The sequence below is a fragment of the Colletotrichum karsti genome (assembly GCF_011947395.1).
Source record: "Colletotrichum karsti strain CkLH20 chromosome Unknown Scaffold1, whole genome shotgun sequence".
NCBI classification, from domain to species: Eukaryota; Fungi; Ascomycota; class Sordariomycetes; order Glomerellales; family Glomerellaceae; genus Colletotrichum; species Colletotrichum karsti.
In genome coordinates this window covers 835055-858175 of record NW_024065901.1, presented here as the reverse complement: position 1 = coordinate 858175, position 23121 = coordinate 835055, and the positions used below count along the sequence as shown (strand labels likewise).

The 23121-nt window shown below is 55.1% G+C and overlaps 4 protein-coding genes across 4 annotated transcripts; 3 read left to right on the top strand and 1 right to left on the bottom strand.

Annotated features, from left to right (window-relative positions):
* Nucleotides 1-4572: 4572 nt before the first annotated feature.
* Nucleotides 4573-6880, bottom strand: CkaCkLH20_00191 (uncharacterized protein; the record flags this gene model as incomplete). The annotated part of the gene is made up of 3 exons (XM_038882911.1): nt 4573-6510; nt 6562-6785; nt 6847-6880. The coding sequence occupies 3 exons, from the start codon at nt 6878-6880 to the stop codon at nt 4573-4575; spliced, it is 2196 nt and encodes a 731-aa protein (XP_038751616.1).
* Nucleotides 6881-9913: 3033 nt separating this feature from the next.
* On the top strand, nt 9914-11326 carry CkaCkLH20_00190 (ifrd domain protein; the record flags this gene model as incomplete). Its single annotated transcript, XM_038882910.1, has 1 exon — nt 9914-11326. The coding sequence occupies one exon, from the start codon at nt 9914-9916 to the stop codon at nt 11324-11326; it is 1413 nt and encodes a 470-aa protein (XP_038751615.1).
* A 3727-nt stretch (nt 11327-15053) lies between these two features.
* Nucleotides 15054-20655, top strand: CkaCkLH20_00189 (uncharacterized protein; the record flags this gene model as incomplete). The annotated part of the gene is made up of 3 exons (XM_038882909.1): nt 15054-18893; nt 18946-20557; nt 20612-20655. 3 exons carry the CDS (start codon nt 15054-15056, stop codon nt 20653-20655), a joined length of 5496 nt encoding a protein of 1831 aa, XP_038751614.1.
* Nucleotides 20656-22009: 1354 nt separating this feature from the next.
* CkaCkLH20_00188 (short-chain dehydrogenase) lies at nt 22010-22784 on the top strand (the record flags this gene model as incomplete). The annotated part of the gene is made up of 2 exons (XM_038882908.1): nt 22010-22548; nt 22625-22784. The coding sequence occupies 2 exons, from the start codon at nt 22010-22012 to the stop codon at nt 22782-22784; spliced, it is 699 nt and encodes a 232-aa protein (XP_038751613.1).
* Between the last annotated feature and the right edge of the window lie 337 nt (nt 22785-23121).

Here is a 23121-nt window from a genome sequence, read left to right as displayed (position 1 = left end):
ATTGTCGATGCCACGTCTGCGTGTCAGCCCTCCTGTAGCCGGGAACAACATGGACACTGTTCAACCCGAGTACGCCGATTACCACGAGTGTCTTTTGGAAGTCTCTTTTCTTACCTTAAGCTGACGCAAATTCTGCTGTGCCACTCGGCGCTCGTACTCAAGCACGTCTCCCGAATTCTTTAGCGAGCTAAACTCTAAGGCTTGCAACGACCTTGTCCAACTTCGGAAGCAATGTAAACTTCCCCGAAGGAAGCTTCAAATCGAGGTACGATGGTATTCGTCCCAAAGAATCGTGCCAAAGTACACAGGTAATAACTCATCCAATGGGGTCACCCGGATACTGACCCGATGGTCTACAACAGAGCACATACAATGTCCCTTGCGGGTCATGCGAACGATTTTACTATCTCAACACATCGGATTTGCGCAATACCTCGAGCAGATTCCGTGGTTCCGCTGCATCGGATAGGCGAGCGGACGTTACTTCAGACGACATCGGACTTCCTCTCGTTGCCCATTGAAACTGACTATCTTTTCTGGGCTCCTTTGGGCCATGAGCCGTGGTGAGGCTTCGGCTTTCTGTTCTCAGCGGCTGGAAGCAGAGCCCGATAGCAACGCAACATGCAAGAAGAAACAGAGAGCAGCAAAAACGAGAGCTACTGAGCAATTATGTTTTCATATTCTTGACTCAGGGAATTTACGATCTGAGAACGCTTCTTTTTTGGGGTTCTAACGGCTTACTCTCTGGCGATGGTTTCATTCAGTGTCGTGGAACTGAGCCAGCCGCAAATGATCTATCCTACTTCACACCGAACTGAACAAAACTCAACGAATTCGACACAGGAACTCCGCCCAGAAACACACAGTTGTGGCCCTTCCGGCCTCCCTGCTCTCACCTAGAGCGGTGCGGTTGCCAGGGATGATGACATATACAAGATGCCCATTGCTGGGGTTCCAAAGAGACTTCGTCAGACGTCTTCAGCTGCGACCAGCGGCGACTCCCCTATTGGGACCTCCTTGGGTTGGGTCTCTGGGACCTCTGGGCCCGGGCTTGCCTGGATGAGTGTCTCCAGTCCGAGGCTTGGAGCTGCAGGATCGATCTTCGACTGCACGCCTATGAGAGCATGGGACTCTAACCACACCCTGAGACCCACAGAAATCGCATGCGTTTCTTCAACACTCGTCAGTCACTTGTGCGGCGATGATGAAGCATTCGTTTATGATTGCTCACCTTTCATGCCCAAGACAATGGGTACAGGTTCTGAAGTCCCACTTGCCCGAGTACATGTCTTCGATACAACCGCAAATTTCGTCAATGGAAGACATGGTGTTGATGTCGTCGACTGCTTGTAATGAGCTTTAGGAGTTGCAGTATTATATGACCAGACAAGTTGGCGATGATTCTTCAAGGCTTTTGGCCCTTGAAGAGGTAGGCCACGGGGACGGCTTTATACTTTCCCATCACACCTTGTCGGGTGATTATTGACAAGCCTCTGGAGGCGTATCACGCCTTGGATGAGGTTTGACGGACCTAGCTGGCTTTCGACTTCGGTCAGCCCTCACCGCCATCCCCAGAGATCGCTCTCGGCATCTTCGCCGAGAGCATCAATCAGCTATCAAGTCATCACAGGGGAAGACTGTTGGCCCGGTCTTGTGACCACACCGGGCGCCGCTCCCAAGGTTGCCTCGTTTCATCCTGCGTACCAACGAATGGGGTGGAGGGTGTGGGTGATACTTCATATGCCGCCTTATTCTACTATCCTGATCGGGATAATGTCCTTACCGACATGGGTCCTTCGACAAACGCTGTTCAAACGTCAGTCAACTCAGCAACTTCGTCACAAGATTGACGTCAGCCTCAGGAAGTACAGGCCTCAGCCTACATATGCCATCCTGGCGGCGCCTTGGAGGTAAGTGGCATCTGTGTTTCCGATGCTGTGACTGTTTCCTGACTTCAGTAGCCTGAATATCCTTTGCGTTACCATACAAGCGAGCTCTCGACCTCCCGATCGCAGTGCGTCGCATACATATTGTTCTTTTTTGACAATGGAAGCACTCTCCTCTGGAACTTCCTGATTTGCTCGGCGATAGGTCCGGTTGCGTCGGACGCCAGCTGTTCCCAGCAACCACCCTGCGACCTCGACCGGCCTCCGGATACCTGCATCATACCCATGCCGATCCGCCCACACAGACTTACACCGAGTACATTAGGGTCTTGGGAGACTGCAGTCAAAGAAGCCAGGCCAAGGGTCCGTCAGCATATCACAGAACAAGGAAAAAAGAAAAGAGCGGTGTTGATTGATGTCGGCTCAGCCACGACAAGCTCGCGGCTGATGGAAGCAGTGTTGGTGTTGCAAGAACCCATCTCACCCCTGGCGGTGCAACCACATCCCAAAGCTTTCGGCCGGAACCAATGAGAGCCTCAAAAGATGTCAGAGCTGCCTTTGGGCTCTCGTGGGCTACCGGACACAGCAGCCACTTCAGCCCTTCCCTTCGAGTACCACTGTCTCGTCAAGCGACTAGCACGGGACGGCCCATGCTAGGTGAGGCGAATATTTGACGCCAGTCATCATAAACGCAGCAAGAGGACTACTGCCTTTGCTTGCCTCAAGCTTGGGCTACGCGAGGTCTCATAGAGTTGACCGGTCTACGACATGCGACAGTGCATGAAGGCGCCGCCAGCCAGCTGGGTTTAGGCGCCATTTTGTGGATAAACAACCCAATATTCCAGCTTACACGCAGCTGCCTTCTCCAGGTGCTGGTTCTCCCGTTTTCAATCGGTCAGGCACATCGGGATATACCGGATGCCATTTTCTCATAATCCAACTTCCTCCTGAATAGCTCGAGGCTGTGGAAGGATCCTCAACTGATGCAACCACTAAGCATCGGGGAACTCTGACAAGATCGCAGCTCTGCCGGCCTCACGATCTCGGCACTCCTGTAACAACAATCAACTAATTCCTGCGCCGTACCACCATCAAGGAGCTTCTCGACGCCGTCATAGCAGGTCATCTGACAAGTTTGTGCTCTCGATGGCGCTCTCCAAAGTTCCCCCTTATCCCAACCGGCACAGTATAACATCGCCGCACGGCAACGTGGCCGTGGACTGAAGGCTCGGCGCTTCCATCACAGTACTCCCGACACCCGCCGATACGGCCCTGGTCCTTCTCGCGCGAGGGGAGTGAGGAATGTTTCCTCCTTCGTTTTCTCGTTACATCGCCTCCCCCTCCCGGCATGATCACCATGCAGGACCTCTCACGCCTTCATTTACACGGTCCTCTCAGAAGCGTCTGAGAGATTCCGGGGAATAGTACGCACATAGTGTTCGCACCCCGTGATATTTCCCCATCTATCAAGCTTATCTCCTCTCCTTCTCTCTGCGTCCTTCTCCCTGCGTCCTTCTTCCGTTCTCCTCTTACCCGACCGCTTACCCTTACCCCCGGTCTTGCTGCGTTCACCGACGCATGCCGCACACCTCAAGAACGCTTCGTCTTTCCTCCGGCTTGGAAACCTGAATACACGCAGCTGCCATCCGCGTGGCGTCGCCCGCCGTAGATAAACTTGCGAGACGCAGTGAACAGTAGCACAAAAAGAACTAGCCCCCAATCTTGGCCATCGTTTTCTTCAAAAAGGAGTCCTCGACCGGGGACCAAGGTCAGAACATGCTCACGCATGTCTCGGAGGGACAGGAAATAAAAGTCCTTTCTCCCGACAGCGCTTCCCCTTATCGTCCTCGCTGCCGCTGTCGTCGTCAAAGGTATTTCGCGCGCCGCACTTCCCGGTCAGGGAGGGACGGGAGTCTAAACGCTGTAGATTGATATACAGCAGCGAAAAACAAACAGCCTGTTTCTGACGTTTCATTCTTTTCCATTACTTGAGCTGTCAAAACGCGCAGTTGACTGAACCATTATACATTATTACAGTCGTTTACCACTCTCTGAGCATTCACAGCGTAATATTTCTGTTGTGCGTCGCGAGACGGGGAGTAGACGGACGTGTAGAGTTTGAGACCGCTTTACTCAGACGCAACAGTTCCCCATTGTGTCTTCTTTTGTTGCTGTTTCCGTCATTCAAGCTAGCAACGTCCCAACACCTGGAACGCCGAGGAGATGCTGTTACGCTCGCTATGCACGGCGATACTTGGTTTATGGTAACACTGTCCTCGCAACAACATCGCTGCAGAAGGCCATACTTCAGCATCATGGTACCTCTCGAAACGATCCCAGAATAGCCCTGAGCTGCAATACGTAGCGAAACATTTGTAGACTAAGCTAACCCTGAGAATGGCTAAAAGTTAACTGCTAAAAATAGGAAAACGTCCGGCCAAAGAAATGTTGCGGCCTGTGGCATAGCCGTCGTAATAGTAGTTGTCCTCCCAGAATCCGAGCCATAACCGTTCGTATCCATAACCGTTAAAAATGCCATTTCATCGTCGGACCCTTCAGCGACCCGATACCCTGTACCTAATGTCCATGACGCCGTGGCCAAACCTTCAGTCTAGGACCGTTTGACCCAAATTTGGGAGTTGTAAGCAAGTAAAGAAAAAGGAAAGAAAAGAATCGGTGCGTTAGATCAAAGATTAGGAGCTGACATGGCGAGCATACTAGCAAGCATGATGCCACCAGCACTGATGCCAGCGCCAAAAGTACCGACTCCCTTCCAGCTAGGAAGGAAACGGAGACGTTTCGCGGGAGGCTGCTCAGTCTTTGTGTTCGTGGACACAATGATATCGTTCGATGCAACGTTCGCAACGGCGGCTTCTCCAGTGGGAGTGGCGCTTTGACTCGTCTCTCCATTGGGTTGCTCCGTAGCAGAAGCAGAGACCTCGACAGCCTGTTCTTCCGGGAGCAAAGATGAAATGTCATCAGCCTTGCGCTTCGGAGACTTGGCAAGCTCCTTGACAGGAGCCTGGATGCTGTCGACTGCAACATGAGGAATTGATGTCGGCATGGTAGACGCCTGAAGCTTGCTCTGCTGGAATTGGTACGCGCTAGTCATATCGTACTCAGGGCTGGCCTTGCGCAGAAGCAGAGGGGGCTCTTGAGGCGAGTTGATGAACCTGTTGCCGGGAGTCATCCAAGCAGACTGAGGAATCTGCGTTGACTTGGGAGCTTCGACAGGCGTCGAGCTGGGCTGAGTCGTCGTGTTGTCGTCAGTCGCCTTGGTGGCTGCAACAGACTGGATGGGCTCCGGAGAAGGTTCCCGAACTTCTTCTCGTTCCATCTTTGCCTTATTATGCTCACGAGCTGCGAAGTATTCAGGCTTGCCAGTCATCTGGCCCAGATCCTCAGCGGATGGCCCGTCGTTCTGAGGCAGCCAGGGGTTTCTCTCCAGAGGCATGGGAGGAGGTACATAAAGCATAGGACGATGAGAGGAGTTGATATCCGAGGGCTGCGCCGTCAACAAGTCGGGAAAGTTTCTCTGGCCGAGAAGAGGCGGCAACTTGAGCTCCTCCGCGCCCTGCTGAGGCAGTTGAGTCCAGGGGGTACGTGGCAGAGTCGAAGTAGAAGAGAGTACGCTGATGTTGGGAAAGACAGGGAGATTGGTAATATGTTGAGATGGCACCTGAGGAATGGGGACGTTGGCGACCTTCCCGTAAACAGATTGCTCCAGAGTGGTCGTCGGGATCTCCCAGGTGGGCTCATCGACTTGGGACTCATACTCGTCGTCGACACTGTCGTTATCATTCATGTCGTAATCCATGGGGCTTTCGATGTCTTCTTCGTCGCCACTGGCGTCTTGCTCGCTGTCCGAATCGTTGATATCTTGTTCATCATTGCTCTGATCTTCTTCGCTGTCGGAGCCACTCAGTGAGTCACTGAGGCAGATATCCTCCTCGGCAGATGAGTCGGACTGACTTGACACGTCGTCGTCGTACGGCGGCAATGCCTCGTCCACCAACTCGTTGTCGGAATCAGAATCCAAGTCAAGCGGTCGAAGAGGATGATCGTACATCTGTGGATCATCTTCGTGCGGGGCGTCGATATCTAGGACCGCATCTGAGGTGGGCTGCGACGAGGTCGCAATAGCAGGCACGTTCGAGACTGTGACTTCCGAAACCACGACTTCAGGAGTGGCAGCCTTCGGGACATCATCGTCAATAACGATGACCGAACGGCCCTCCACAGGGCCGGGCTTGGGAGACTCCCGGGTCAGATCGATGGACGGCATATTGCCAAAAGAGCGGATTGAACGGTATTGCTCGATCTTTCGAATCTTCTCAACCGTTGCTCTGACGTCGCTCTCGTCATCGTCGTCGTCACTGGTATCATAATCATCAGGGACCTGAAACGCAGGCCGGTTGTTTATTTTCTCGGGGGAATGAGGCGCGGGATTCCACTCCCACTGCACTTCAACTGTGCAAGGCGGAAACGTCTCGGTGGATCGCTGAATATCGATTCCAAACTTCAGAATATCGCCGTGAGCCAACTCACGCTTCTCATCAGAACGCAGTCTCGAGTTGTTCAGGTGAGTGCCATGGAGGGAGCTGGTGTCCTTGATGAAGACTTTCTGTCATGCAGGTTAGAGATTGATGCTAAGATATTATAGAAGAGAACGTACCTTGTGGTACCAGTCAACCAAGAGCTCGGCATGGTCGCGGCTCATAACCGGGCTGTCGAAGAAGAGGTTGTTCTCCTTGGCTCCAAGCTCTTGAAAGCGCTTGCTAGTTCTGCCAATCTTGATGCTCGGAGTGGGCGTATCGGTGCCCTTGGACTCCAACAAGATTCTGCGCTCGGGGTACTCGAACTCGGGAGGTGCGTGGCAGGTCGAGAATGTGAGGAGCACTGGTAAATCGGTCAGCATTCAATACCATTAGGAAGGAGCGGGTTGGGGGAAGGCACTCACCACTTCTCGCCAGCTGCTTCTGACCCGAAGCCATCGTGAAGGGATTTGGCCGCAAGTAATTGTGAACTCAGGGTGCTTGTCGAAAAAAGCGAGGACCTTGCTATCCTCGACGTAGCTTGAAGGGTCAAAATCGAGGTGCGGTGGTGTGTTTGGTCGTGTCTCGGGAGATGCTACCTCCGTCCGAAGGTGTCCGAGCTGATGGGGTGCAGACGAAGATAAGACGACTCGGTCTCGATGAGTACGTGAGATTTGAGGTGTATCTTCGCAGAAGACCACGTCGGAGTGAAGAGTGGAAAATGGTAGAAGAAGCAAAGAAGGCAACCGGGCGTAGAAATCAGCCTTCTTGTCCGCCGCGGGCTGGCTGGGAAGGTTAGGAAGGTGGGAGGTGAAGGCAGGTAGGTAAAGAGGTAGGAGCGATACAGTGTAAGTAAGGAGGACTTGAGGCCAGTGAGGTACAGTGGGGCAGAAATCGGGAAGCAGCACCGTGCTGGCTACTGTATCAGGCAGTCGCAGGCAACTTGACTGCGATAACGCCTTATCGGACCTCAGGCAAGCGCGCGGAGGGGGTGGTTGCAAGGGTGTTGGCGTCCCTGGTGGTGGGGGATGGTGGATTAGTGGGGTCGGTGAGGTGACGTTCGGACACTTTAGATAAAGTGTTGGTCGGGTGGTGGTGATAAGAGAGAGGACACTGAAGGAGGTGAAGTTGCCGACCCGGAACTGACTCGACCTGCCGGGAGAAGAGGTAGAAGAAGTAAGGTGGAAGAAGGAATAGAAGACTCGTCCGCGGCTTCTTGATATGAGTACTTTTTGTCGCAAGGTTTCTCTCAAAGTTGAGGGGACCAAAGGGCAGAAAGTGCAATTCACAAGTGTACGCCAAAGGAACCTTGATTGGTTGGTGCCCCGCCAGACTACACAGTGTGTGTCTGGGCGTCAGGCTTCACTCCGAGCCGGGTCAGTTTGGAATGGTGATGACGGGATTAGGAAAGAGGGGCACACCTTGTGGATACCTCTCTTCGACCTTACGCCTGACAGCCGGAGAGCTTATGAGCAACACGATGAAGTGCCAGGCGAAATGGCTTGCTGTATGAGAAAAGTATGAAGAGGTGAAAGATGGATACGGGAGTCATAGAGCAATGGAAGGTAAGATGTGGAAGGGAAGGCAGCCAAGAGGTGTGAAGTGGTGGTGATGTAGCTTATTGGTTGGAGAGGTGCACTTTAGGTGAGATAGGTAGGTAGACCAAGGTAAATCTAAAAGCCTAAGGTACCAGGTGAAGCTGCGACGGAGAGGCAGGCACGACTCGAGAAATCGCACCTTCCGGTAAACTACAGTACAAGGCTTGTCCGTACTTGAAAACTTGTCCAAATGTTGGCTCCTTGTGAAAGTCTTTCTATAATGACCCTTGTCTTGTGAGGTGAGACCAAGCGAGGTATCCGACGAGTCTTCTAAGTTCTATTTTAGTCGCCTGAATCCGCCTTCAAGTGAGATCGCGGTGAGAGCCGGGGCGACTGACGAATACTTACTTGCTACCTTACTGCCTTGAACGTTGGTCCGCCATCTGACCATCTGGCGCGCCAGCAGACGCCGCCCACGTCGCCTTGGCTCAATAATTAATGCGCAAATGTGCGTACAGCTTGTTGGCTTGTTGGTCTGGTTACCTTGACATCCTCCCATCTGTTCATGCGCTGTTTCTCCCTTCCGAAAGCACAATATACCCTTGCCTGAGGCAGATAATGCACATGTTGCCTTCGCCTGGGTGAAGATGGTAAGTTGGCATAAAACATACACCTTTCCTTGATTTCTCGTGCGCTAGACCATCACAGCTTACCTACGCATTATCAACCAGGATAGCTTGTACGATAGTCAGCAAAGCCAAACATTTTCTTGCCGGGTACCTGACAAGACAGACGCAGCTGTCGCCGAACCGTCATGTCCAGAGACAAATGAGTTGCGGATCTACCGAATCCGATGGTGGTTCTGAGAAACACCTAGAATCGGTTGTCGCTTGCGCCGGCCGCAACTGTCTAAGCCCGAATCTGCCACGATCAGATGATGCATTTTTGCCTGTTTCCCATCCATCGCTGAGACCCCCAGAGTGCTGAGTGGCATCATGTACCTCGGTGCCGGTCACCTCGGAAGGGAATGGTCCCTCAACACCCCTCTTTCGCATGCGGTCTACTGCATAGTAGCTGAGTGACAGACTCATCAGTGACACAGGCCAACAACCAAGGACGGGGGCGATCTCCCTTACGTGCAGGGGTCGCCAACCAGACTGCGCGAGCGGATGGACCACGCCCACAAAGCCCCCCGCCAAAATACATCACTCTGGAGTCCAGCACTCGGGAATGTGGAGTGACAAGCTGCCGCCGAGCAAAAATGGCAGAGAATCAGAAGTGCTGTGTTCCTTGCGCAAATGCGTGTCTCGCCCTACAGGCCATTAGAAAGTCTCGGTCGTCATTCGTCATATGTCCACCCGCTGACTGGGACCTGGACGTACCCAGGTCCATGCCATGAGCATTCACGTCAAGGGTCATAGTTCTTTCTCCTCCAAAATCAAGTGCCACCCAAACACCCTCTTCTTAATATTCACCCGCTACCACCCACCATACTCATCGAACCCTCCACAACTTTTTTTTTTCGCCGTTGCCCTAATTTAAATCCCCAAACTCCTACCTCCGAGACGGTAGTTTGGTGATTCTCCCGGACTATACGCGACACCTCCGCGTCTTTGACGAACCTACAAGACGCCCACAGACTACCAACCGGGGAAAGAAGCACGCTAGACGCTGCCTCATCTCCGAAACCTTTCGCCACTCCTCTCTACTTCGTCTATATATAAGCACGCATCGACGCTGCCTCATGGATTGTTGGTTGTCAAAGATTGAAAACACCACGAGAATCAACACCAAACAATCGCGACCCCGATACAAATACAGAATATTCTAGTTTCCACTTAATCGGAACGCTTACAGATCTTGGTCTTCTCTCTGAGAAGTACCGCGCGCTACTTCCACTTCTATACCTACCTACACAACACACACCTAGTACTCGACATTCACCGTCGCCACCATGCACGACCTCCGACTCAAGGTTCTCCGCGAGAGCGGCAAGACTGTCTCCAAGAAGGCGAGATCGCGTCCCGAGTCCGCGCGGGGTTCCACGAGGAATTCCCCCAATATCTCTCCTTCTCACTCGCAAGTGGCCTCCCCCGCGCATTCGCGCCCGGGCAGTCGCTATGCCTCCGAGGACGACGCCAGCGACGACGAGTACGATGACAACATGACCATGAGCACATTGTCGAACGCAACCGACTCCGGCGACGAGGGCACCGGCGGAGCATCCGACGCATCATGGGCAACTCTACTGCAAGACCGCATCGTCGAGCTCCAGGACCGCAAGCGAACCAATACCAAGGGCCGTGAGACAACTCTCATGTCCTACTTACACCTCGTCAAGCACCACTACGGTGGCCGCCAGATCAGCGGCTCTCTGAACGAGATCGTTTCCGCCCTGATGAAGAACATCAGGTCTGGAGGCAGCTCCGTTGAGCGCATATTCTCCCTAAAGTCGCTGCAGGCCACCCTGCTTACTTCGCCGTCCGAGGCACTCTTCGACGACATCTACCCGCAACTGGAGAAGACGTGCGAAGATGACGAGGACAATGACGTCAAGGCCGCTGCCATCTGGGCCATGGCCATCGCGACACTCTACGGCGGCGGCAGCGAAGAGGCCGCTAGCGACTTTCTCGAGTACACCGTCGCGATCGTGGAAAGCGACGGAGAATCCATCAGCGCTGGCGACTGCGGCGACGTCGTCACTGCGGCACTCGAATCATGGGCTTTTGTCGCCAGCCAAATCGACGACATCACCGAGAACGTCTACACGGCCATCGACGCCTTTGTAGAGCAGCTCGACAGCACGGACGTCGATGTACAGACGAGCGCCGGTTTCAACATCGCCTTCATCTTCGAGGCTGCGAGAGACCTGGAAGAAGAGACGGGCGAGCCAATGAACTTGCAGTACGATCCTAAGCGGCTCATCAGCCGCATGCGCGAAGCATCAAAGCCCTCGGTGAAGCAGACCTCCCGGAAGGATCGTCGCCACCTGCGCAAGCAGTTCGCCAGCATCGTCACCTCCCTGGAACACGGCAAGGGCCCCGGTTTCTCGACCGCCGGCCGCCCGTCGTTCAACCCGCACACCGGAGGAACCAAGGCGGAGCCTGGACGCAGAAACGACGACGATGATGACATGAGCGGCTTCGGGTACCGCGAAAAGTTGAGGTTAGGAAACAAGGTCGTGCTCATCGACTCGTGGTCTCTTATGGCGAGGCTCGACGCGGCACGGACCGTGCTGGGCGGCGGGCTGCCGACTCACTTCAACGAGAACCCGACCGTCGAAGAGCTGCTGGATGGCGCCGAGACGGAGGACTCATCGACGCAGTACGCATTGCGGCCACGGGACGCCAAGAAAATGAGGAGATGAGCCAGCAACGGCTGGATGTTAATAGTCAACGTAGACGTTTTTGGACGTCAGTAGTTTCCTTCATTCTTTACGTGTCGATAGACGAATCATGGTTAAATGGGACACGGCATCTGGCATTTGGCGTAGTAGTAGTACACAGATGCGAGCCGGCAGAAGATACCACAAAGAGGAGGACCCTCAGACAGCATCATTGCATGACAATACATAAGTTGAACCTCACAGCAGACATGACCTAATATTTTATCAACCTCCAAGTGACACATCCATCTGTTCATTATTTTCGTAAGATGTCGAGAAGGGGCGGACGTCCCTGGCAACAGCCACAGAGCTGCGGGTTTCCGCCGGAGGCGTATCCACAGTCGCACGGCAGGCCGATCTATCCCTCGGTACGAATTCGTCGGACGAGAGCGCCCAAACGGGCCAATCAAGCGGGCGAAGGAGGGCGTCCTCCCGGAGGCGACGGCGGTCATTCGTGTTCAGGGGAGCTGAGTGGTGCAAACGAAGGCGGCCCCCGCGATCGCGAGTTTGCATGCGCTAGCGGTCTGCCAACGGCGTCGAGAGGACTGGCCGGTCGTCTTCCTGCATCATGCAGAGGACGTTCTGTCGGGCACGGAGTGGCTCGCGGTAGGTAGGTAAGCATCTATGTTGGGCATGCTGCGATATACGAATTTCCCGGCGCAAGAAGGAGGAGAAGCAGTGGATGTTTGCCGGAGCCCATTGATAGTGTCAGTCCACTGGTACGGATATTGAGACTTAACGGAGCGTTGCGGGTAGACGGGTGTGCAAACGGCCGGGGCCTGGGGCCGGAGAGTCGGCGGAGAGCGAGTCTTGGCTTTCGAGGCATCCCGATGGAGGCGGGGGAGAGTTGTGTGTTTGCCACTGCTTGGACCAGATACGTGGACTTTTGCCTAGACCGATTTTCCCACGCACTATCGAGGAAGATGGCAGCTGAAGTGAGATTAGACCCGTTAGTCGGGTGGCATCCGATGTCTCTTTCTGTCTTTCTGGTGTATTGAAGGAGGCCTTTTGGATTCGGCCGGTCTCGGGTTACAGAGAGGTTCTTGATTCCGTCGGTTGCGAGATGACATCCGAATGTCACTCCACGTAGGACTGATCCTGGACATAACGAGCGGCGCCGCGGGTGGCAGATAGAAGATGCGGTTTCAGGCGCCAGGACGGGATAGGATTTGCCATCTTACCGGTCCTACCTTGATTCATGTCCCTGTCAAGCCAGCAGCGCAGCGGCAGCGGCAGCGTCAGCGTCAGTGTTTGCGGTGTCAGTCGTCAGTCAGTTCAGGAAACGTACGGGAAAATAAGAGGCGCGGACCGGGACAGCCCAAGCTCCCCAGTTTTGATTTCTTATTTTGCGCCCTGCTAGTGGCTGATCATTCTCCACGGGCTCCTCCCGTCGTCCAGCCAAAATGTGACGGACGCCCGAGCTCGCTCCACTCGGCGTCTGTGGGGGGCCGTCGCCATGTTTCAATGTACCCAATGGACAGGGGATCCTTTTTGAGCCAAAGTTGGGTTTTTTTCTAAAATGATTTCCGTTGATTTGGAGGGGCTGGGGGGGAGGGGAGAGAGAGAGACGGGAAGGTAGCGAGGAAAGTGGGATGATATGGGTGCGATTGTGCGATTGTGATTGTTTATCGCGGGGTGGCTGGGAGAGAGAGAGAGAGAGGGGCATCACAAACGAGGATTGGCAAGTGAGATGATGGTGCTCGTGAGATGAGCTTATGAGTGAAGAGCCAACGGTCAAAGTGAAGCTGCCACACATGTCACGAATTGGTGATTGAGCTCTGTCTGACCCGGGCTGAGACTGGAGCACTGGAATTCGACTAAGGCACGACGGAGGGGTCGGCTTGGCCGTTGGGTAGAGGTAAGGCACGTAACGTGAACAGGGTATCCGTAAGAACTGCTGCAGGAGAAGAGACGGTGAAGGTCGAGAGAAGCCACTTGAGACAGGTAGTCGGGAGTTTAAACGATGTGATGGGCCGGAGAAGGGGAGAATGTGTGGCTCAAGCCGTGGAGGCACGACGATATCATGAGAGTGAGAGCGAGAGTGAGAGAATGTGTGATGAGTGTTCCTCTGGAACAGCACCCAGATGCAAGGTCCTTCGCACACGCCCCAAGCCTGCGGCGGCAATTGGCCCGTCTCCCGGCGTCTTCCCAGCTCTTTTCGGGAAGGGAGCGAGGGACAACTCATCAAAGCCCCTCCACCTCGTGGGACGAAGGCCATCTGTTGGTCGGCACAGTCGCACCCGTTTTTAGCTCTCGAGGGGTTGCTCGCCGCTTCGATTCAGTGGACGGGGAACTGAACCGTGAGATATCCGTCCGTCAGGCGGGTTGTTGTTTCTGACGGGAGGACTCTGCTCTGCTCTCTCGAAATGTGTCGACCAGTCTTCCCAGTCCAGGCCACACAGCCCAAAGAGCCAAAACCCGGCCCAGCCCAGCCGCTTCCCGCTCTCACCTTACCAGCTTGTCAAGTTGAGATGACGCCGGGTACTTGGATGACCGTAGTATTTTGGGGTGGTTTCTTTGTACCTCGATAACAAAGCCTCATAAGCTTGGACGAGGGACGACCGGGGGAGGCGATCCGGTACAGACACCAAGACGCAGTCACAGACGCAGAAGAGCCAAACCAGAGCCTGACGAAGCGTTCCCAAGTCCCCTACCGTTCCCCCTCCTCGAGCGTCCTTCCCTGTGCCTTCTGCCTTTCCAGGTTGTGTCTGCCTGCATCATCCAAGACTGTGAGCCTGTCGCCTCCAAACTAACTACCTCGACCCCCCGGGCTGCCATCTGTTTGCACGTCTCTCTCGCCTTGTCGCTTTCTGTATTATCGACTGCCCGTTTGCTATACGGATACCCAACGTCGAAATCCTTCTTTGACACACAAGAATTGTTCTCGCCCTTGCGTTCTCGACCAGACCGCCAGCTTTTTTAGTCGTTGTCTCGGGATTAAGTCGACGACGAAGACGACGACGTTGAAGGGAGGAGAAGTAGACTGACTACCTACCTTATTGTAAAACCAAAGGAGGTAGACCCCTGGAGCTTACCTGCCTCTCTTGTTCACTTCAGCTCCAAGATCCGCCGGGGAAAAAAACATCGCCGGGGGCAACCGCCAGCCCAGCCACCCCAGTTTGGCAACCGCCAACCTTACCTGACCTCACCTCGCTCTTACTGCACCGCACCTCAACCACTTGGCCTTTCTCTTGCGCCATCGTACTGCCGCACTCATTTTCCCTCACTTTTTTCTTCCCGCACCTGATATCATTTTTGTCTCAGCTGTGGTTTCTTCTTTGGCTGCGCGTGTGGCATCAGCGGCCACATACTCTTCTTTTTCCATTTTCGATAATTCCCCCTCCTCTGCGCGCAAACATCGCCGAATCGCAACGGCCCCCAAACGGCGTGAGCTCGCCTCGCCTCGCCAGCCCAGCTTATCGCCCAGCCTGCCCAGTTTTTCCCGCAGCAACGAACCGCTCCTGATGTCTTGAACGGCGAACCGGCACCCACAACAAACCCTTGCCTTTGCCCACCGTTTGCAACCCACTCACACACCTCCTCTCGCCTTCACAGAGCTGCTCTTCTCTCTTTCCTTTCCCTGATCGAGGGAAGGACAAGAGAAAGTGCAACAGGTGTGTGCGTGTGAGCCGTCGAACGAGGCATTCGTCTTCCGCGCCCGCGCAAACACCACCTCCTCCGTCGCCGAGGCCGAGAGCTGAGCAACACAATGGGTGTTGACTCCGACAAGCCTCCTCCACTTCCTGCCCCGACCGAGACCGATTCCACCACCCCCACCGAACTGGCGACCGATGTTTCCAGGCCAAACGACGAAACCTCCCACTACTCTCTGCCCGAGGACGGCACTCCCGTCACCATCAAGACCCGCGGCCACAGACCCAATCGCTCCCAGACCTCGTTGCTGATTGAGTATTTCGAGGGTGGCAAACCTGGCGATTCCAGCTCGGTTAGCCGCAAGCCCAGCGTCCGCGTGCGCCTGACCCCGTCCAAGAAGCACCGCCACGACCATATCCAAATCACAGAGACCAAGAGCAGCAGCAGCAACACCCGAAAGACCTCGCTGGCCCGCCGCGTGCCCTTGGCCTCTACCCTAGGCACCTCCACCGTAGCCTCCTCTCATCATCTCGACGTCGAAGCCCTCGAGGGCGAGGACGGAGACAGCATGCGGTCCTACGCCTCCGCCACCGAGGAGTCCAATGTCTCCAAGAACCCCATCGACATCGAAATCGACCGCAGCGGAGGACGCCGTCGAAGGCCGGCGAGCCCTTTGATCCCCGACGCCGACGCCGCTCACGAGTCAACGTACTTGCCTCCCAACATGTCCGAGATTTCGGCCATTCCTAACGACAGCTTCCTCGACGGTTACGACGGCTCTGGATCGACCGTCTTGACGAAATCGTCTGATGTCAAGCGAGGCAAGAGTTCGAGTCGAGGCGGTGAACTGGCTGCCGGTGCCGCTGGCGCAATGGCTGGCGCAGCTGCTGCGGATCAAGTGAGGAGCAAGAAGAGACACAGCGGCGAGCGAAAGGTGTCGAATGAGAGATCAAAAGAAAAGGAGCGCAAACATCGCCCGAGCAAAAGTCGAACGAGCAGCATCAGCGAGAAGCAATCCGAGACTGGAACGCGATCGCCTAGGCGACGCTCTAGTCGCAGTCATGTTGACTCTGTTGTGTCTGGGGTGGATTCCAGCATTCTCACATCCAGCATTTCTCCCAGCCACCGCTCCTATGACCAGAGCTCTGTCCGCTCTGGAGCATCAAAATCTTCAATCAACAACCCCAAATTGTTGGAGACCGTCGAGGACGCCATCCGACGACTTATTCTGCCAGAACTGAGCGCTTTGAAACGGGAGCAGAGCAAGCGCGAAAGTAGGCGCAGCTCCATCACATCTACCGGCACTGGCACGTCTCTGTCTCGCGAGGACCTGGGAGTAGACCGACGCAGGTCTTCTACCAAAGGCAACGATTCGGCCCGCGACAGCCGCCACCGCGAGCGCAGAGATCGGGAAGCTCGACACGACTTCGTCGACTCACCCCGCAGCATTGCCGGCGAATCAGTTGAAGGAGAATCAGTACTCTCAGTTGACGACACGCCGCGACGAAGCAATGGAGCTCTCAAGGCTGCAGCGGGAGGTGCGGCAGCCGCTGGACTCGCCGCGGCTGCTCTGAGCGCGGCTTCGCCGGCCGCCGACGACAGACGACAACGGAGAAGGCGTCGCGCTGACGGCTCCGCCCGTAGCCGCAGCTTAGGCCGAGAGAAATTCGACGAGGAGTATGAGGAGGAAGAAGTACCTGCTCCACCGATGCCGCTCATGAGTGAAATCAACCCCTCTGAGATGACTCGCACATCAATCCTGTCGGCTGATACCGATCGTCCTCACTCAGCGATGGAGGAAAGATTGCCCACGGTTCAAGAGGTCGCCAAAGGCAACGTCACCTCGATCAACGCGACCTCAGCCAACTCCACGCCAACGCCTACTCAAACGCCAGCTTCAAACTTGCAGCAAACTCTCGGCACGAAGCACGCCAACATATCGCACGGTGACCTGAGGGAGCTCTCCCGCACACGCACCGGCGAGTTGACAGAACAAATAGACAACTACAACAGCCCTGTCCAGCCGCTCCGCGATGAGTATGATGATTACGACGACCGAAGCGGTCTCACAGAGGGTGATGACTACGACGACTCTCACGAGTATGACTACTACAACACGCAGGATGTACCGCCCCCGTTGAAGTACGTCCCGTACCAACCAGAACGCCGCGGCCTCAGCCCAATTTACAGTGTGTCCGGATACACTGAGGGCGGCAGTGAGGCTGCGCAACGCGACTCCAGGCTCTCACACGGCACTGCGTCACCGACAAAGTCTCACCCATCTCAAGCAGACATGAGAGCTCTGTCTCCCTCGTCTTCGATACCTAGCAATGTAATGGGCAGAGGGTTTGACGAGCAATCTCTGGATGAGCGCAGTGTTCGTAGTGCTCAGGATTTCCGCAACAGCCAGATGACTGAGAACAGTGAGGCTGGTTTCCCTGCCAGTCAAATCACCGAGAGTCAAATCACTGGGATGACTGGGAACAGCGAAGCTGGTTACCGCAACAGTCAGATGACGGAGAACAGCGATGCTGGGTACCGCAACAGCCAGTACACCGAGAACAGTGATGTTGGAGTCCCCGGTCAGGCTGTGCGCGGCATAGTCGCCAACCCTAACATTGTCCATGTCCCCAATGGGGTCGAATCCAACGTGGCCTCTCTCATTGACGGATCGATGCTTGATCAGTCCATTATGACCACAGGGTCTGGTTACGATTACGGAAGAGACTCACAAATCTCCTATGGCGACTCCAACGTGTCATACGTCCGGGACTCTCAAATCTCTTACGACGCCCCAACTAAGAGCCAGGCGCAGTCAAGAGACGTCAGTCCCGAGAAACGCTCTGTGGCCAGCCAGCGTGAATTCTTCGAGCAGCGAGAGCGTGAGAGCAGCAGGACACCTACCTCGAGCCGCCAAAGCAGGTCGAGAGAGTTCAACGGAGAGTACGAGATTGATGAACACGGCAGAAAGATCCCCACTGCCAGATACAGGAACTCTCCTTCCACCTCGACCAGACACTCGCCGACAGCTTCAGAGAAGGCCATTGCCGCGGGCGCAGTTGGTGCCGCGGCTGCTGCTCTGCGAGCTGCCAAGGACAAGAAGCAACCGACCGTTGAAGAGGTTGATGAGGAGGACAATGAAGACTGGGTTGGAGATGGTGTCTCAAGGAACAAGTCGTTCAAGCAGCGAACAATGGAGGGACGCGAGCCTAACCATACTCCGGCTCACAGCATCGACCGCCTCGACCTGGACGATCAACCAAAGATGGGCGCTAGTGCCATGCCCACCATGAATGATCCCATGCCCGAGGTCGGCTACATGGATGACGATGCGTTGACAAACCCGTCCCTCGTTCAGGAGCCCCTTGGCGGCAGTGATCACGGCAACCGCGGTCACTGGCCCGGCGATATCACTCCTCGCCAGAGCGATGTTGGGCTTCATGAGCAATATGACAGCCATAAGCAGGGCCACGATTTCGGTATGGCCGCCGCTGGTGCTGCTGCGGGAGCTGCAGCCGCCATGGCTCTCCACCGTCAGCCCAGTCGAGACCCCGCGACCGACGAGAACGAGTGGCGACGCACCTCGGCTGAGCGAAAGCGAGACACTGTCATCACAAACCCCTACGACGGTGCCAGCCCCATCGAAAACCCAGAGCTTCTTGGAGCTCGTGGGTTTGACGATTACGCTGCGCAATTCCACGGCAGCCCTGGCCACAAAAATTTCGACGAAGGCTACATTTCGCAGGGACCCATGCAATCGCCCATCGGACAGCCCAACGGCAAGGCTATGATGCCTTTCAATGGCCCTAACTCGGACGACCCCTTCTACGCGCCCCAACACACAAGGCATCTAAGTGGCATGTCTCAGGGCATGGCTTCTCCCCTTTACGATGCCTCCACCGGTAACGGCATCGACAACATCGAGTCCAAGGACATTATTGCTCTGATGCAACATGTGAGTAATCTTGCATTCTCTAGCCCTGGAAACAAATGCTGACTCTTCTTAGCTCATGGTTCGCGACGCTCAAAGAAGCGCCCGTGACACTGAAATTCTCGTCACCCTCGTCCGCTCGGCAGCAGAGATGCGAAACTCCTTCGAGGACCTCAAGAAGCTCCTTGCCAATACTGAGGACGTCATTATCAAGGAGGTCCAGGAGAACACCGAGGAAACGGTCAAGAACGTCATTGGCGGTCCTCGGCCTTACCCCGGCAGCCTTCCTCCCAGATCTATCAAGGCCAGTGGCGCTTCTCAGAATAGTACTCTGGATGAGACCACCAAGAAGAGCAACTTCTTCAAGAAGGCCCTCAAAGGTCTCAGCACCAAGGGTACCAACGACTTGAGCCGAATCGAGGACATGCTGAACCAGCTACTGAGCGAGGTTGACACCCTCAAGGCACAAACTGTCCGGCCCGGCATGCCGAGCGATAGACAATCCTTTGAGAATCTTGACCCGGAAGCGCAGTACGACCAAGACCGTGGGTACGAGCCCGAGGGCCAAGCTGGCACCTCCTCTACCAGCCACGGCTCGGGCATGTCTTCATTCGGACAATCGCGTGGTCCTTCCAAGATGGGGTACGAGCCCAACCGCATCAGCACCGTTCACGAAGACAACGAGGAGGACTACCACCAGGACAATTACCGCAACTCCCAGGGTCTCATGACTCCTACCCGTGAATTCCAGCGCGGCGGCTCAGTGCCCCTGGGCACCCCACCTCAGCCCGTCCACACCCAGAACGCGTCGTTGAGCAACGAAAATACGCCGAAGACCGACAAGGGAAAGAAGCACAAGTCCAGAGGATCCTCCAGCTGGTTTCCCAAGATTTCCCGATGGTCTGAATCGACAGCAACGAGCGTTAGCAAGGCGTTCCGTGTTAGCGGGTCCAGCAAGAAAGATCAAGATGAAGAGTTCCTCCAGCATCCTCCCTCCCGGTCTGGCTCTGATCTTCGATTCGATGATCGGTATCAAGACGACTACCAGAGCGATCAATTGCACACTGGCTATTCCCAGCAAGACCTTGCCGCTCCTCCGCGACTGGAGACTATCCCGCCTGCTCCCAACACCTACATGACCCCTGAGGATCCCAAGTACAAGGCGCATCGCAACTCAGTAAATCTCCAACACCCTCAGCCTCGTCAAGGACAGACTGAGAGATTCAAGGCTGCACTTGAGAGTCAAGCTTACGAATACGACACTCCGATGTCTCCCAACACCGCTGACTGGGCTGGCTCTGCTACCAGTCTGCACCGGTTGCCAGCAAACGCCAACCGCTATAGTGGCGGATCCGGTGCTGCGAACGGCGAGTACTGGAACTCTTCTCCAGCTGGGCCTCCACGACCCCCCAAGGAGCCCATCGAGGACAGGGCAACCACTCCTTCGAAGCCTCGTATCTCAAAGTTGGGCTCGAAAAACAGCCCTCTTCCCTACAACAGCGTAGAAAGCGGCTACGGCACCGGCGCTGGCACTCAGCCCAGCAACTACACTGGCAGCCCCAAGCCTGAGAACCGCAACCTCAACGCTGCCCTTGGGATGCCAGCTCGTCGGCCCAGCGGTCCTCGAGCCATGACCCCCAAGAGCGCGGAGGAGGAAGCTGCCAGAGAAGAGCGACGCCGCAAGAGAGGTAAGCACATCATATTATCTCTGGCTTGACGAACATATAACTAACATTCCATAGACACTTTCGGCACTGTCGCCAGCAACGAGACCGACACCTTTTAGAAGAAGATTTCTCATCGCAAGCTCCTTCCATTCGGTACAAGGAAATGAGCCGTACCAAATGAGTGGGTGGTACTTGATAGCTTGAACCACATGATCGGCAATAATCATAAGACATATTGAAGCAGATGTGTGCAATCTGCTATAGAATTGGCAGGAAAGATCTGTCAGGCGGCAACGGACCCAGGAGCAGAAAAGCATCTTGGAGCCAGATGGGGAAAAGCGGAGGACGAAAACAATGGTTCGCTACTCAGCCTTACGACGACATGACACGCAATTGACGGTTTTGCGTTTGAGCGATGTTTTCGAGGGGGTCCCTGACGGGAATCCCCCTCACTTGGTTGAGACCCGAGACATGAGGAATTGGGTTGGGATGTGCAACGCGAAAGTTGGTTGATACCACATACTTTTGGAATTGGGGACTGCCTGAGTTATTTTTGGAAGCAGTCAGGTTCAAGGCAGATATACCATTTGGGGGGGGGGACTGTAATTGTAGTCGTGGATAATGGAATTCGTACCCTGCCTTGGACAACTTGGTTCTTTCATGCGCCAGCGATGTGTGATGATGTGGTGAACTGACGATGCGTAGACAGACATCTGATTTATAAGCCGGTGGATGTTCGGACGGAGGAAATGCGACGTATGACAAGCCATTCGCGGTTTGGATCGAACTAGTCCAATCCCGCGCGGGATAGCGTGCCTCTGGCGTCCGTCTGCTTTGTAGATGCGGACGCCGAAGCCGGTTCGGGTAGACGTAGAGACATAAGAGACAGGCGTACCAAAAGCAGGCAGGCAGACGATCTCGGCCGGGACGTATGTGCCGGTAGGAGCCGCGCGGTATTCTATTGCATCCTTCTCTTGACGTCTTGACGTTGGGGTATGGCGATTCACGTGGTGCTTACACACCGTCGTGTTTGTCATCAAACGATCACCCTTCTCCAGGCCGTCCTGTCTTTTTGTGACAGACGAGTCTGATTTGTCTAGGATGGCGGGGAAACAGGAATATGCGGTGCGACGTCGTTGCTTACGGCGCCTCGGTGAGCTCGGTGAGATGGTCGTGGTAAGGTTGCCCGAGAGGGAATGTGAGCCGCATGGGATTGGTGTCTTTCGATTTGTCAGGTCAGGTGAGTAGGAAGTGGTATCTGTGATATGCACATGTAGTCGGATACGGCACAGTCACACTACGGGATATCATATTGGATGAATCTGGTTGGGTGAGGCGGTTTCGAAACTTGGGTATATAAGTTGTGAATGGATATCCTGAGTGTTCGTACTCTATCAACCCGATTCGTCTTCATTCCCATTAACTAACCATATCCCCTTCAATTTCTGCTATTACACTCATCTCAGCCCCGCAATGTCTCCCCCCGTAGTCCTAATCCTCGGCGCCGGCTCCCGCCTCGGCGCAGGCATAGCCCGTGCATTCTCGTCGGCAGACTACTCCGTCGCCGTCGTCTCCCGCTCCAACCCCTCCCCGCCGGCCCTCGACCCCTCCACATCCCACCTCCGCATCCGCGCCGACCTCGCCATCCCCTCGCAGGTCGCCGACGCTTTCGCGGCCGTCAGATCCCACTTCGGCAAACCGCCCCGCGTCGTCGTCTACAACGCCGCCACCATCTCGCAGCCCCCGGACGCCGAGAACCTGCTGAGCCTCGACGTCGGGCAGCTCGAGCACGACGTCAGGGTCAACGCGACGGGGGCGTACGTTGCTGCGCAGCGGGCCGTGGAGGCGTGGAAGGAGGTGGGGGAGGAGGGGGGCAGGTTCGTGTTTACGGGGAACCGGTTGAACGTGAAGCCCGAGCCTGTGCCGGTGTTTTTGTCGTTGGGGGTCGCGAAGAGTCAGGCTTGGTGGTGGTTGGGTGCGGCCGATGGGTTTTTTAAGGGGAAGGGGTGGAGGTGAGTTTATTCTCTTTTGGTGTCCTTCTATTGTCTCTTGATGCGAAGAGACGGCTTGCTGACTTGCTTTGACTAGGTTCTTCTACGCTGATGAGAGGAATGCGGATGGGAGTGGGACGGGGAAGGATGTCAACCCCGAGTCTCATGGCAAGTTTTACTTGAAGCTTGCTGAGGGGGATGTTGAGGAGTTGCCTTTCGATGTGACTTTTGTCGATGGGGAGTACAAGAAGTTCTAGAACTTTGTTGTGAGTATGAAGACGTTGGAGGAGGCTATTTTGCAATGACTCGTTGAGATGCGAGGGAGTTGATCTTGATCGGTTCTCGAGATTCATCGTACTTTGAGCTATGGGCCGTGACGCCTGGGTTTGAAAATAGGTTTTGTGTAATCACTGTATGTTACACCCGCAGCAGACGGTACCGCGTTGAATAATAGCTTGGCCTATAAACCGGTTGACATGAGCTTTCTATGTGGTTGCAAACATGAATGGAAAGGGCCATGGTGGATAGTGTCCAGTGTGAATGAAGTATCAGGTTTCTTGAAGTCAGGCGGTCCACAAGCCGTGTCAACTTCAA